The 12,129-nt window shown below is 44.8% G+C and overlaps 1 protein-coding gene across 1 annotated transcript; it reads right to left on the bottom strand.

The window, feature by feature from the left end:
* Positions 1–9,889: 9,889 nt before the first annotated feature.
* Positions 9,890–11,909, bottom strand: LOC131025899 (ylmG homolog protein 1-2, chloroplastic-like). Its single transcript, XM_057955678.1, has 3 exons — positions 11,701–11,909; positions 10,836–11,001; positions 9,890–10,290 (listed from the first exon to the last, which is right to left on the bottom strand). The coding sequence occupies exons 1-3, from the start codon at positions 11,907–11,909 to the stop codon at positions 9,949–9,951; spliced, it is 717 nt and encodes a 238-aa protein (XP_057811661.1). The 3' UTR covers positions 9,890–9,948.
* Positions 11,910–12,129: the final 220 nt, after the last annotated feature.

Raw genomic sequence — 12,129 nt, forward strand, 5'->3', positions numbered from 1 at the left:
GAAACTAGAGCGGCCTTTTCTGTGCTGTCCCTGTCTTTCAATAGGCCCGCCAACTCCTATCGTTCCTCTGCTGGGGCATGTACTTCGCCCACTTTCCCCTTCTTCCGCGTATCCGGTCCCTCTGTCACTCTTTCTCTCTTCTGCCCGGACGAGTGCGATAGCATTTTGACATGGCATTCCTTTGACACCCTCTAATCTCTCCATACTTCTCCCACTCTCCCGTCCCCAAGGGGGAATTTCATTTTGAGGTGAAACATGGATATAACCGCTCTGAAGGCTGTCAGAGCAGGGCGTCCCAGTATTACATTGTAGGAAGGGCTGGGCATATCCACTACCAGGAATCGTGTCATCCTGTTCTTGCAAGCGTCCGCTCTGCCCAGTGTGACTGGCAACTCCACAAAGCCCAAAGGCATGACAATTTCCCCACCAGAACCAAACAGAGGAGAATTCGTTGCCTCGATATTAGCTTCAATTCCCATTTTCTGGAGGCATTCGAGATACAAGATGTTCACTGCACTCCCCGAATCCACGAACACACGATGGACCCGGCACATCGCTATATCCGCCGTAAAAACCAATGCATCGTCATGCGGATACATTAGGGTTCTAAGATCCTCGGCCCCGAAACTGATCGCCGGCTCCTTTTCCGCACTTGTGATACCCATTACTTGGTTAGGGTAGTACCCTGCTTTCACAGCGCGCACAACTTGCTTTTTGGCTCTATTGGACGTTGGCATCCCATTCTTCCCGAAGATCATATGTACCTCCCTCGGGTGTGGGAAATGAGGTTCCCGTCCCTGTACTGGCTCCCTTCTATTGTCAGGTTACCCTCCTGCCGGTGGTCCTGATTATTTCTGTGATCCCTCTGATCCCTATGATCCCTCTTATCCCGGTGATCCATCTGATCCCTCTGATTCCTCTGATCATTTCCCTGGTTCCGCCTCTGGCCCTCATTTCCTCTGGCAATGAATTGATCGAGGTTTCCCTGACGCACTAGTAGTTCCAACTGGTGCTTAAGATGCCCACAATATTTGGTATAATGTCCGTAGGTGTTATGGTACTCGCATAGCTTGTTGTTGGGCCCCTTCTGGGGCGGCCCATCCCGGTAAGTTCCTGGTGCCTGAAAAAACGGTTGGCCCTTTATCAAGTGAAAAATCTCCTCTTGTGGTCTGTTCAGGGGCGTGTACTCAGTGAATCGTGTGACTTCATTCACCGTATGCTGTTGTCGGGGTGGCATCTCTCCTTGGGGTGGCAGTACTCTTGGAGGCAACCCTCTGAATGGTGCCCTATCTTGATGTCGCTGTCTCTCTAGTGCTTCTTCAGCTCTTTTGGTTTTGTGCTTATCATTTTCCGTTTTCCGAGCCATCCTGGCATCTTCCAACTGTAAGTAGCCTGGCAACCTTGCCATAATATCGTCGAAATCCTTTGCTGGTCGGATCTGTAGCTCGTCAAAGAAGATCCCCGGCTTGAGCCCTCTGACATAGGCGCAATTCTTAATTTAAGATTCCGCCTCTGGCACCTCTAGAGCGGCTAAGTTAAACCTTGCAGTGTACTCCCGCAGTGTTTCACTCTGATCCTGCTTGATGTCCATCAGCGAAAGAGCTGACTTCCCTACCCTTCGCGAGCTTGCGAACTGACGTAGGAAACGGGTCTGTAAATCCTCAAAGGAGTGAATAGAATTTGGGGCAAGCGTCCCAAACCACAACTAAGCTGGTCCGGTCAGAGTAGTGGAGAAGATGTGGCACTTGATGCCCTCAGTATACATGTGCAGTGTGACCAACCCCTCAAACCGATTGAGGTGTACCTCCGAGTCGGTAGTGCCATCATAGTCTAGCGAGATGGATTTGTAGCTTCTGGTAAAGTGTCCGCCAGAATGTCGTCGGAGAAAGGACTGCGGTTGTTGATAGGGTGGAACCTCAACGTTTTGGCCCTTTTATCCTCCTTATGTCTCCCATGCTCCCTTCTTTCCTTTGGTGCGTCATGGGCGTGACGCTTGTGAACCCTGTGCCCTGGCCTGCCAGAGGAATACTCCATCTCCCGTTCCTCTGACCTCTCTATATAGCGTGATTTCTCTGAACGATGGGACCTCTCTGCCCTGTACGACTTCTCTACTCTGTTGGATTGCAAGTGGTTGAGAATGAAAAGAATGAATTGGTGCCGATGCGTCTTGTTACTGGATGGCGCATGTGTATCGATTACCGGAAGCTGAACGCTGCTACTCGCAAGGATCATTTCCCGCTTCCATTTATTGATCAAATGTTGGAGCGCTTAGCTGGACAAGCATTTTTCTGTTTCTTGGATGGTTATAGTGGGTATTTTCAGATTTATGTCAACCAAGAGGATCAAGAGAAGACTACTTTCACGTGCCCGTTTGGAACCTTCGCATGCAAAAGAATGCCGTTTGGATTGTGCAATGCGCCCGGCACTTTTCACCGATGCATGATGAGCATCTTCTCTGACTTGATCGAAAAGTGCATAGAAATCTTCATGGATGATTTCACAGTTTATGGGACATCATTTGAGGGCTGCCTCCACAATTTGGACAAGGTTTTGACTCGTTGTATGGAGAAAAATCTGATCTTAAACTTTGAAAAGTGTCACTTTATGGTGAACGAGGGTATTGTTCTAGGCCATATTGTCTTAGAAAAGGGGATTCAAGTCGACAAGGCCAAGGTGGAGTTGATAGCCAAGTTGCCATACCCGAGGGACGTTAAGGAGATCAGAGGTTTTCTCGGACACGCTGGATTTTACAGGAGGTTCATCAAAGATTTTGCAAAGATCGCGCAACCGTTGACCCGTCTGCTGCAGAACGATGTTCTGTTTGCCCTAACAGATGAGTGCAAGCAGGAGTTTAACTTGTTGAAAACCAAGTTGATGACGGCCCCGATCATGTAACCGCCTGACTGGAAGCTCCCCTTTGAGCTTATGTGTGATGCTAGTGACCATGCCGTAGGCGCGGTTCTGGGACAGAAACTGGGAAAGGAGAGCCACGTGATATATTATGCCTCAAAGACGTTGAATCCAGCCCAATGCAATTATGCAACAACCGAGAAGAAGATGTTAGCAATTATTTTTGCTTTTGAAAAATTCCGCTCATATCTTTTGGGAGCAAAAATAATTGTTTACACGGACCATGCCGCATTAAAGTTTCTGCTATCAAAGATGGAGTCAAAACCGCACTTGATAAGGTGGATTCTTTTGTTGCAAGAGTTCGATTGGGAGATTCGAGACAAGAAGGGAGCTGAAAATCATGTTGCTGATCATTTGAGTCGGTTGGTCCAGAAAGATGAGGATGTTACTCCTATCAACGAAGCCTTCCCAGAAGAACATCTTTATGATATCCAGACATGTTCAGCCGTTTGTTTGCCCAGACAGGATCTTTCCTCCGAGTCAGAGCAGCGGAAGCAAGCCAGACCAGATAAATGGACTCCCGCCAGAGAAATGGCCATCCGCTCTGGCGCACTTGTTCTGCTCTGGAAATGTCAGTAGCATATTCCGTCGAGGAAAAAGGTGGGTCCGAGCCATGGTTCGCCGACATCGTCAATTATTTGACTTCTGGAATATTCCCACCTTTGTTCAAAAAGACACAGCGGATGAAACTTCGAAGTGAGTGCAAATATTATCTATGGGATGAACCTTATTTGTGGAAGGTTGGAGCCGATCAGATCATCCGACGTTGCATTCCTGAAGCAGAGCAACGAGCAATTCTTGTACACTGCCATTATCTAGCTTGTGGCGGTCATTTTGGTCCGAAACGTACAGCAAGGAAGGTACTTGATTCCGTAGGTGTTATGGTACTCGCATAGCTTGTACACAATATTTGGTATAATGTCCGTAAGTGTTATGGTACTCGCATAGCTTGTTGTTGGGCCCCTCCTGGGGCGGCCCATCCCGGTAAGTTCCTGGTGCCTGAAAAAACTGTTGGCCCTTTATCAAGTGAAAAATCTCCTCTTGTGGTCTGTTCAGGGGCGTGTACTCAGTGAATCGTGTGACTTCATTCACCGTATGCTGTTGTCGGGGTGGAATCTCTCCTTAGGGTGGCAGTACCCTTGGAGGCAACCCTCTTAATGGTTCCCTATCTTGATGTCGTTGTCTCTCTAGTGCTTCTTCAGCTCTTTTAGTTTTGTGCTTATCATTTTCTGCTTTCCGAGCCATCCTGGCATCTTCCAACTGTAAGTAGCCTGGCAACCTTGCCATAATATCGTCGAAATCCTTTGTTGGTCGGATCTGTAGCTCGTCAAAGAAGATCCCCGGCTTGAGCCCTCTGACATAGGCGCAATTCTTAATTTGAGATTTCGCCTCTGGCACCTCCAGAGCGGCTAAGTTAAACCTTGCAGTGTACTCCCGCAGTGTTTCACTCTGATCCTGCTTGATGTCCATCAGCGAAAGAGCTGACTTCCCTACCCTTCGCGAGCTTGCGAACTGACGTAGGAAACGGGTCTGTAAATCCTCAAAGGAGTGAATAGAATTTGGGGCAAGCGTCCCAAACCACAACTGAGCTGGTCCGGTCAGAGTAGTGGAGAAGATGTGGCACTTGATGCCCTCAGTATACATGTGCAGTGTGACCAACCCCTCAAACCGATTGAGGTGTACGTCCGAGTCGGTAGTGCCATCATAGTCTAGCGAGATGGGTTTGTAGCTTCTGGGTAAAGTGTCCGCCAGAATGTCGTCGGAGAAAGGACTGCGGTTGTTGATAGGGTGGAACCTCAACGTTTTGGCCCTTTTATCCTCCTTATGTCTCCCATGCTCCCTTCTTTCCTTTGGTGCGTCATGGGCGTAACGCTTGTGAACCCTGTGCCCTGGCTTGCCAGAGGAATACTCCATCTCCCGTTCCTCTAACCTCTCTATATAGCGTGATTTCTCTGAACGATGGGACCTCTCTGCCCTGTACGACTTCTCTACTCTGTTCGATTTCCCTGACCTCTGCCCTCTATCGTCCCTCCGGGATTTCTCCCTCAGTGATTCCTCTAGATCCTCAAGCTGGTGCTTCAGTTGCGACACCTGGTCCTTCAGTCGCGCTTTCTCCCTCGGCCTCTCCTCCTCGAACACGGGGGAGATGGACTGACTATCAGACTCGTCAACCCTCTCCTTCATGACAACGCTATTGAGCCGAACTCGGATCCCCTCTCGCCTTCTCTCATGTGCCCTTTCGGTGGGTAGCTTCTGTATTTCCCCAATTGTCGCAGCCTGTTTGTTGATTACCGGATTGTTTACCTCCTGAGCAGCGGGAGGTGGGGCCTCAATGCCCTGCAGATTGGTCGCTCCTACCTGGGGAGTTACAGCGGGGGCGGTGGACAACAGGGGAGTCCCCAGTGCCTGACACACGGCAGAGTAGTGAAGCAGCGCCAGCATCTGTTCCGTCAGCCCAAAGTTGAGTTGCCCACCACCAGATGTGGGGACCAAGCCTGGCATGTCTGATCCCGGTTTCATCAGAGCAGATCTCTGGAAGTTGCCCATTAACCCTGTCAGCGGAGTGGCTGGGATAGCCGGAAAACCTGGCGGCGCAGTGAAGGTGGTGTTGCCCTGCAGGCCGTTGAACAGTGAGGTAGGCACCTCAGTGGTGAGAGCAGCGGAGTCGAACTCCTTCTCCAAGGTGCGGTGAGCATCAGAAGATCCCATGGTACCTGCATATAAACAAAGTGAGAAAAAATCCAGACGGCAAATGAGTAGATCCTCCTTTACTGATTGAAATCCCGATATAAGAAATCCCGAACACCGGCACAGAGGCCGTTAAAAAATTCCCCTCAAGATAACTCTATACCCTGGGAAATAAACCCAGGGCATAGATTGGAATAACAGAGCCCGAATAACAGAAGTTTCCCCTGTGAACTCGTATTAAGATCCGGCAGAAGATTTAGCCATAAAAAACATGGAACCCACCGATAATTATCACCCTTAAACGAAAAACAGCCGTAAACCAACAGCACAAACCCAGCATGACGGAAACAGAGTACCACCCCACAGTCCACCGATAGAAAACGAAGATTAGCCGCAAAAACATGGAAAACACCGATAATTATCATCCTTAAATGGAAAACAGCCGCAAATCAACAGCACAAGCCCAACACAACAAAAATGGAGTGTTAATCAACATACTACCGGTGCAAAACCCGTAAATTAACAGCAAAAACCCAAGATGACATAAACATAGTACTAAACAACTTTTCACTGGTGCGAAACCCGTAAATCATTAGCAAAAACCCAACACAACCATAAACAGAGTAATACCCCATAATCCACCGGTATAAACATCAGATCTGTAAGTAAAACCCCAATTCTACGAGGAAACCCTGCATTCGCCTACAATTAAACCGATCAATCGGTAAATAAACATAAATCCCCCCAATTCACGATTTACAACCTTCACCACCTTTCCCCATGCATCAAAAAATGTAACTAAACACAGATTGCAGAAGATTAAAGCAAATCAGCCCAAAAAATGTAATTAACGGATCGAATTCACTTGGGTGCCCGAATTATCAGCTCAAACGGTGCCGGCACACGCAAACTCGATCGGAATTTCAGATCTGCATGCGCCGGCGACCACAAACTCACATCCTAACTCAGTTATCTTCCCACAGACGGCGCCAGTTGGTGAAACAAGGAATCAACACCTAGACTAAAGAGCAATAAACGTAGACTATACCTAGTGTGATTGAACGGAAGAGACAAAGAAAACAGTCGGAATGCAGGAGCTCAAGAGAAAAACTATTGCTGTATTGAGAATGACAGATAACGTGTGTCACAATGCACGAGGTCAAGGCTTATTTATAGATTACATGGGAGGGCAAAATAGTAAAATCGGCATACACGCATGCGCCTTGCGTGGTCGAGGGTATTCTAGGAAATTCGTCTTTACGCGGGAGCTTTCACCGCGCTTTTGTTGCTTCTTTCTGGCGAAAGTGACTTCTCTGGTGGGCGAGACTCCTCTGGCGAAAGTGACTTCTCTGGTGGACGAGACTCTTCTGGCGAAAGTGACTTCTCTGGCGAGCAAGATTCCTCTGGTGAGAATGGTTCCTCTGGCGAGTATGATTCCTCTGGCGAGGATGGTTCCTCTGGCGAGTGCGCTTCCTCTGGTGAGGATGATTCTTCCAGCGAGTACGATTCTTTTGATGAAATCTACCTCGCAGCTTCCCGTGATTCCACTGGTAAATAGATTCCTCGGCTCTACATATATTACTCTTCATCAATAGAGCTTATGTGTTGGACGAATTCTGCAGCTTTTATCATTAATCAAATTGTGATTTTATTTCTCTCTTGAGAGTTTTTGAATTTCTCTTGGTTTTTTCAAGACGAGTTCAATTATTCGGCGTAACGGCGAGTCAACCAACCCTCGTCAAGTATAATTCATCATCCCCGAGTTGCTACGTCAACGTCACGTTGGGATATAGGAAAGTCATTCGCCTATATAATTTTGTGGGCTAGATTAAGAAAGGTTTTAGGATTCCATAGTTCGTTCATTTCAGTCTTCCGCTAGCGTATTGTTCGATCGGTCTGGCAAGGATCGTATAATGTTGTTAGCAGGACACGGATCCTTATTGCAATATAATCGCATGTCATATAATAATTGCTATCACCCAAAGTATCGAGTATATTGAGCTTCAATAGAACTCTCACCCTTGATAAATCAAAGCAATTGTCAATTAATTATTCACACCGATTAACCTAATTAAGGTTAAGACTATTTAAGTCACCGAGATCTTGATTCTTAATTAGTCAGAACATGAATTCATCTCACTGTGATCATGTTTAATACACAAGTGTACTAGCACAAATCACTACGCTAAAAACGCGCATACATAATGGATTTTATCCGTTATCTATGCGGAAAAACTTGCGTTAAGTATAGTGGTGTTATGTATGTGGCGCGCATACATAACGGATATTTATGCGTTATCTATACTATTATACATAACGGTTGTCCATAAATAGATAACGCCTGATAATCTGTTATCTATAAGTCTTATACATAACGTTTCTGATCGTTATGAAAGTTTATTTTTCTCCGTTATCTATGTAGTTATAGATAATGGTTGTTTTCAAATACATTACACTCTTGTTTGTGTGATCTTTGAATGTTTTAATAACGTAAAATTATTGTTTAGATAACTCTTTTTTTACATTATGTATGTTTTTATACATAACGGTTGTAGCGGTTATGTATATTTTTTTATATTTTGTTATTTATGCTATAACTTATAATTTATTTGCAATTAAAATTAATTCTAAAACAAACAAAATAATAAAATCATCTATAAATCATGTCATATACCATTCAAAATATTCATACAATCACCATCCAAATAGAGTTAATAGAAACACATGTTCTATCAGTCGCATGTCAAAAGAAAAATAACAAAATTTGCTATCTTGATGTAATATCACCCACTCTAGTAGCAACTCGAACAACAGCAACATTTGCAGTTGTCGCACGCATTTTATCATCTTCCTCTTTGTTAAACTGAAAAACAAAATAGGGCTTCCTCTTGATGTAATATAACACCTTATCACTTTTTCCTTTCCTGCAATAATGGGATGCATTAGACTGGGAAACTAGATGATCAAATTCTGTCTGAGATAGAAGGTAAAAGTACAAAACTAATTACATCAATGCATTTCACAGAGCACTTGAAAATTGTTCAAACTACTGATAATAGCCATTTATATATAATAGGTTTTCATTAAATACACCTTCAAACCATAACGAGAGAAATATCCAACATGTAAAGAATCATGTCTGGGTGTTGAAAAATCTTAATTACTTACCTAGGTATAGAGCTTTTTCCCTGTTCAATTTTTGAAAATATGCAGTTCCCATTGATAATATCAGCCAAAACTTTTCTTTCAACTCTGGAACTCACTGCAACATGCACTAAGTTTTAAGAATACGAACATAGGATTACTTGGTATTCTATACAGACTAGTAGTACTTACTATATTTATATGGTTTACTTTTTCCCTTTTCTAAATTCTTGACACCACTCTATAAACAGACACGAAAAAGAGAAAAAACTCAAAACTAATTAGTAACGAGAAAAGTAGAAGCTCAATACTTAAATTGAGAATTAAAAAAAAAAACCTTTAAATTATTGGCATAACCTCCGCTTTTACATGTAGCAGACTGTCTTCTGCATATTAACATATAGATAGAAAATAAAAACCCTTAATTAAAATAGGGATAACGGAAAAATACTTCACTTAACAACTGACACTTACTTGGAATCATCTTCGCAATCTCGGATCACAAATAGTAAAAGAAAAGGTAAAAAAGTCTTGAGAAAAACACCATATATAAGAATACCTGAGAAAAAATGATTAGGCTTTAAATGTGAATTCTGGATCAATCTAAGCATGCATATAATCAAATAAATTAGCTGAAGCATAAATGTGGATAAATGTGCAATCTAACACCCATATTAGAATAAACTAAAAGGAGTTCAGGGCAAAAGGAATTGAGCAAGTTAAACCTCAAAGTCTTTAACAAAAGCCCTCATGTTTTAACTACGAATTATTAAAGACTAATTCTCAATAAAAAGAAGTTAAGCATGTCTATCTACCTGTATCTCTCACATGAAACTTCAATCTCAATCTGCAACCAGAAAACAGAGCATAATTTTATCATCCACAAAAAATAATTTCAAGTTAATATACCAATTTTCAGCTACACCCAAAGTCTCAACCCAGAAAGCTATCAGAAGCATCTATGACAGATTTGATTTTGATGTTTATACAGTTTAGAATATGATAGTAAATTTTGTAAAAGGCATTAAGGCAATGGAAAAATCTGTCACATTTGGTAATACATCTCATTTTTTTTCTGCGAGAAATCTTTATTCCATATGTAAAATAGCAATCCAAAGATTCAGAGCAAAACTTCGCATATAGCAACAATCAAAACTGCTACAAAACTTACCCCAATTCGTTTCTATTGATATCCAATCAAAAGCATCAATAAGATTGCCTGCTACTGTTGAGAATCGAGCCCAGCGTTCCCAAAACCGTGAAAGCCAAGAGTGGGCTCACATCCAAGGTGTCGAAAATGGGGGGAATTATGTTCCTGAAGAGGTTCAAATAGGGATCGCACAAATCCCTAATTGCAGAGAGCGGCTGGCGGTCCCACGGGATGTTGGGAAACCAGCTCAGCAGCACATGCACCATCAAAACCCCGCTGTACAAATCCAGCCACTTTGCCATCCCCGCTGCTACCATCATGAACGGCGTGTTTAGCGACACCGTGGGCACCTCCTTAGCCGCCGCAAAGAAGGTGGGGCCCACGCTGCAGAGCAGAGGCTCGGTTAGAAATGGATATTGGGCTCATTACTCCCTTAAAAGGCCTTATAAGGGAGAGGGTTGCCTCACCATATAAAGTGGCTCATGCCACTATCTCCAATCCAATGTGGGACACTTCAATACACCCCTTGCACGCGCAGCGTGGACTATCCCAAACGCCATCTGTTGACAATGATATTTAGGGGGCCCATCATTGGATTGGGTTGGCTCTGATACCATGTTAGAAATGGATATTGGGCCCGATTCTCCCTTAAAATGCCTTATAAGGGAGAGGGTTGCCTCACCATATAAAGTGGCTCGTGCCACCATCTCCAATCCAATGTGGGACACTTCAATACACCCCCCGCACGCGCAGCGTGGACTATCCCAAACGCCATCTGTTGACAACGATATTGAGGGGGCCCATCATTGGATTGGGTTGGCTTTGATACCATGTTAGAAATGGATATTAGGCCCATTCCTCCCTTAAAAAGCCTTATAAGGGAGAGGGTTGCCTTACCATATAAAGTGGCTCATGCCACTATCTCCAATCCAATGTGGGACACTTCAATAGGCTCCTTCAATTGCACAGCCAAATTGAAGAGTTTGTGGGCGAAGAATTTCGAGGCGGTGAGACCGAGGGCGACCAGTGTGGTGATTGTTCGGGTTGACCCGATCAGGATTTCCGGAGCCGGTTTGGAAATAGCGGGGGAAAAAATGGAGGCGGAGATTCTGGAATTGAAGGGTTTGGGGAGGGGGAAAGGGGAAGGAAATTGGGTTTTAAGGTGGTGGGGTAGAGGTGAGAGTGGGATGAGGGTAGAGGGAAGGTGCTGGGTGGGATAAGGGGGTCGTGTGTGTGTGAATGAGTAGGTGAGAACAGAGGACGGCGACTGCCTCGCCAATTTTAGAGGCGGCGGCAGCCAGTGTCGTCGGAGCTAATCGCGGCAGAGATCCTTGAGGTGATAACATTTCGGAAGAAGATCTAGGGCATGAACTGAGAAATTGAGGGATGAGAAGGAGAGAGGTAAGAATATGTTGAGATATGAGGAGAAATAGAGGTACGACTTCGCTGGATCCAAGCACGGCGGCCAACAATGCCGGAGAAGAGTAGGAGGGTGGGGTGGAGGATCTGATGGGGGGAGGTTGCCGGAGGCGCGCCAGACCGGGGGAAGCAGCGAGGCGGACTGGGGACGGAGTAGGCTTACGAGAGAGAGAGAGAGAGATATATCATTAGGAACTTAGGATTTTGAATCTTGTAATGATATTAAAATCTAATACTCTCTCCATCCCATTATTTATGGCTTGTATTCCTTTTTGAGCCATCCCATGTTACTTGGCTCGTTTCCTTTTTTAGCCATAATTAGAGAACCATTATCAACTTAATTAACTTTACTATTTAAAGGTAAATTACTAACCCTAAATCTACCCAACCCCCTCTGCTGCTTTCTTCTCTCTCTCTCTCTCTCATATGTGCCGCCTCCACCATCCTCCACCACCCTCAAGCCTCTCGCCTCCTCCACCGTCTCCACCATCCTCCTGCGCCCTCCATCATCCTCGGACCTCTCGCCTCCGCCGCCTCCACCATTCTCCTGTGCGTCCACCGCCTCCACCATCCTCCTGCGCGCCTCCACCACCCTCATGTTGGATTTGTATACTGAAAGCAAGAACGTTTTATGCTTGTATACAATGATTCATGTGTTCACTATTTAATCTCCTATATGATTGTGTTCATGATTGCATATGTATGTTCGTTATCTCTATATAAGTAGATTATATGGTGTGTTGTAGATCACAGAAGACCATATAATTGGAATAACCTTATGAGATATAAAATGATCACAGCCGAGATAACTCTAGGAC

Source organism: Salvia miltiorrhiza, chromosome 5 (genome assembly GCF_028751815.1).
Source record: "Salvia miltiorrhiza cultivar Shanhuang (shh) chromosome 5, IMPLAD_Smil_shh, whole genome shotgun sequence".
NCBI lineage: Eukaryota > Viridiplantae > Streptophyta > Magnoliopsida > Lamiales > Lamiaceae > Salvia > Salvia miltiorrhiza.

Coding starts and splice junctions, on each gene's coding strand:
- LOC131025899 (XM_057955678.1), bottom strand. CDS start 11,909: ATGAGGGTGGTGGAGGCGCGCAGGAGGATGGTGGAGGCGGTGGACGCA. Junction 11,002..11,700: donor AGAAGAAAGCAGCAGAGGGG/GTTGGGTAGATT, acceptor CTTCAATTCCAG/AATCTCCGCCTCCATTTTTT. Junction 10,291..10,835: donor AATTGAAGGAGCCTATTGAA/GTGTCCCACATT, acceptor TTTCTAACCGAG/CCTCTGCTCTGCAGCGTGGG.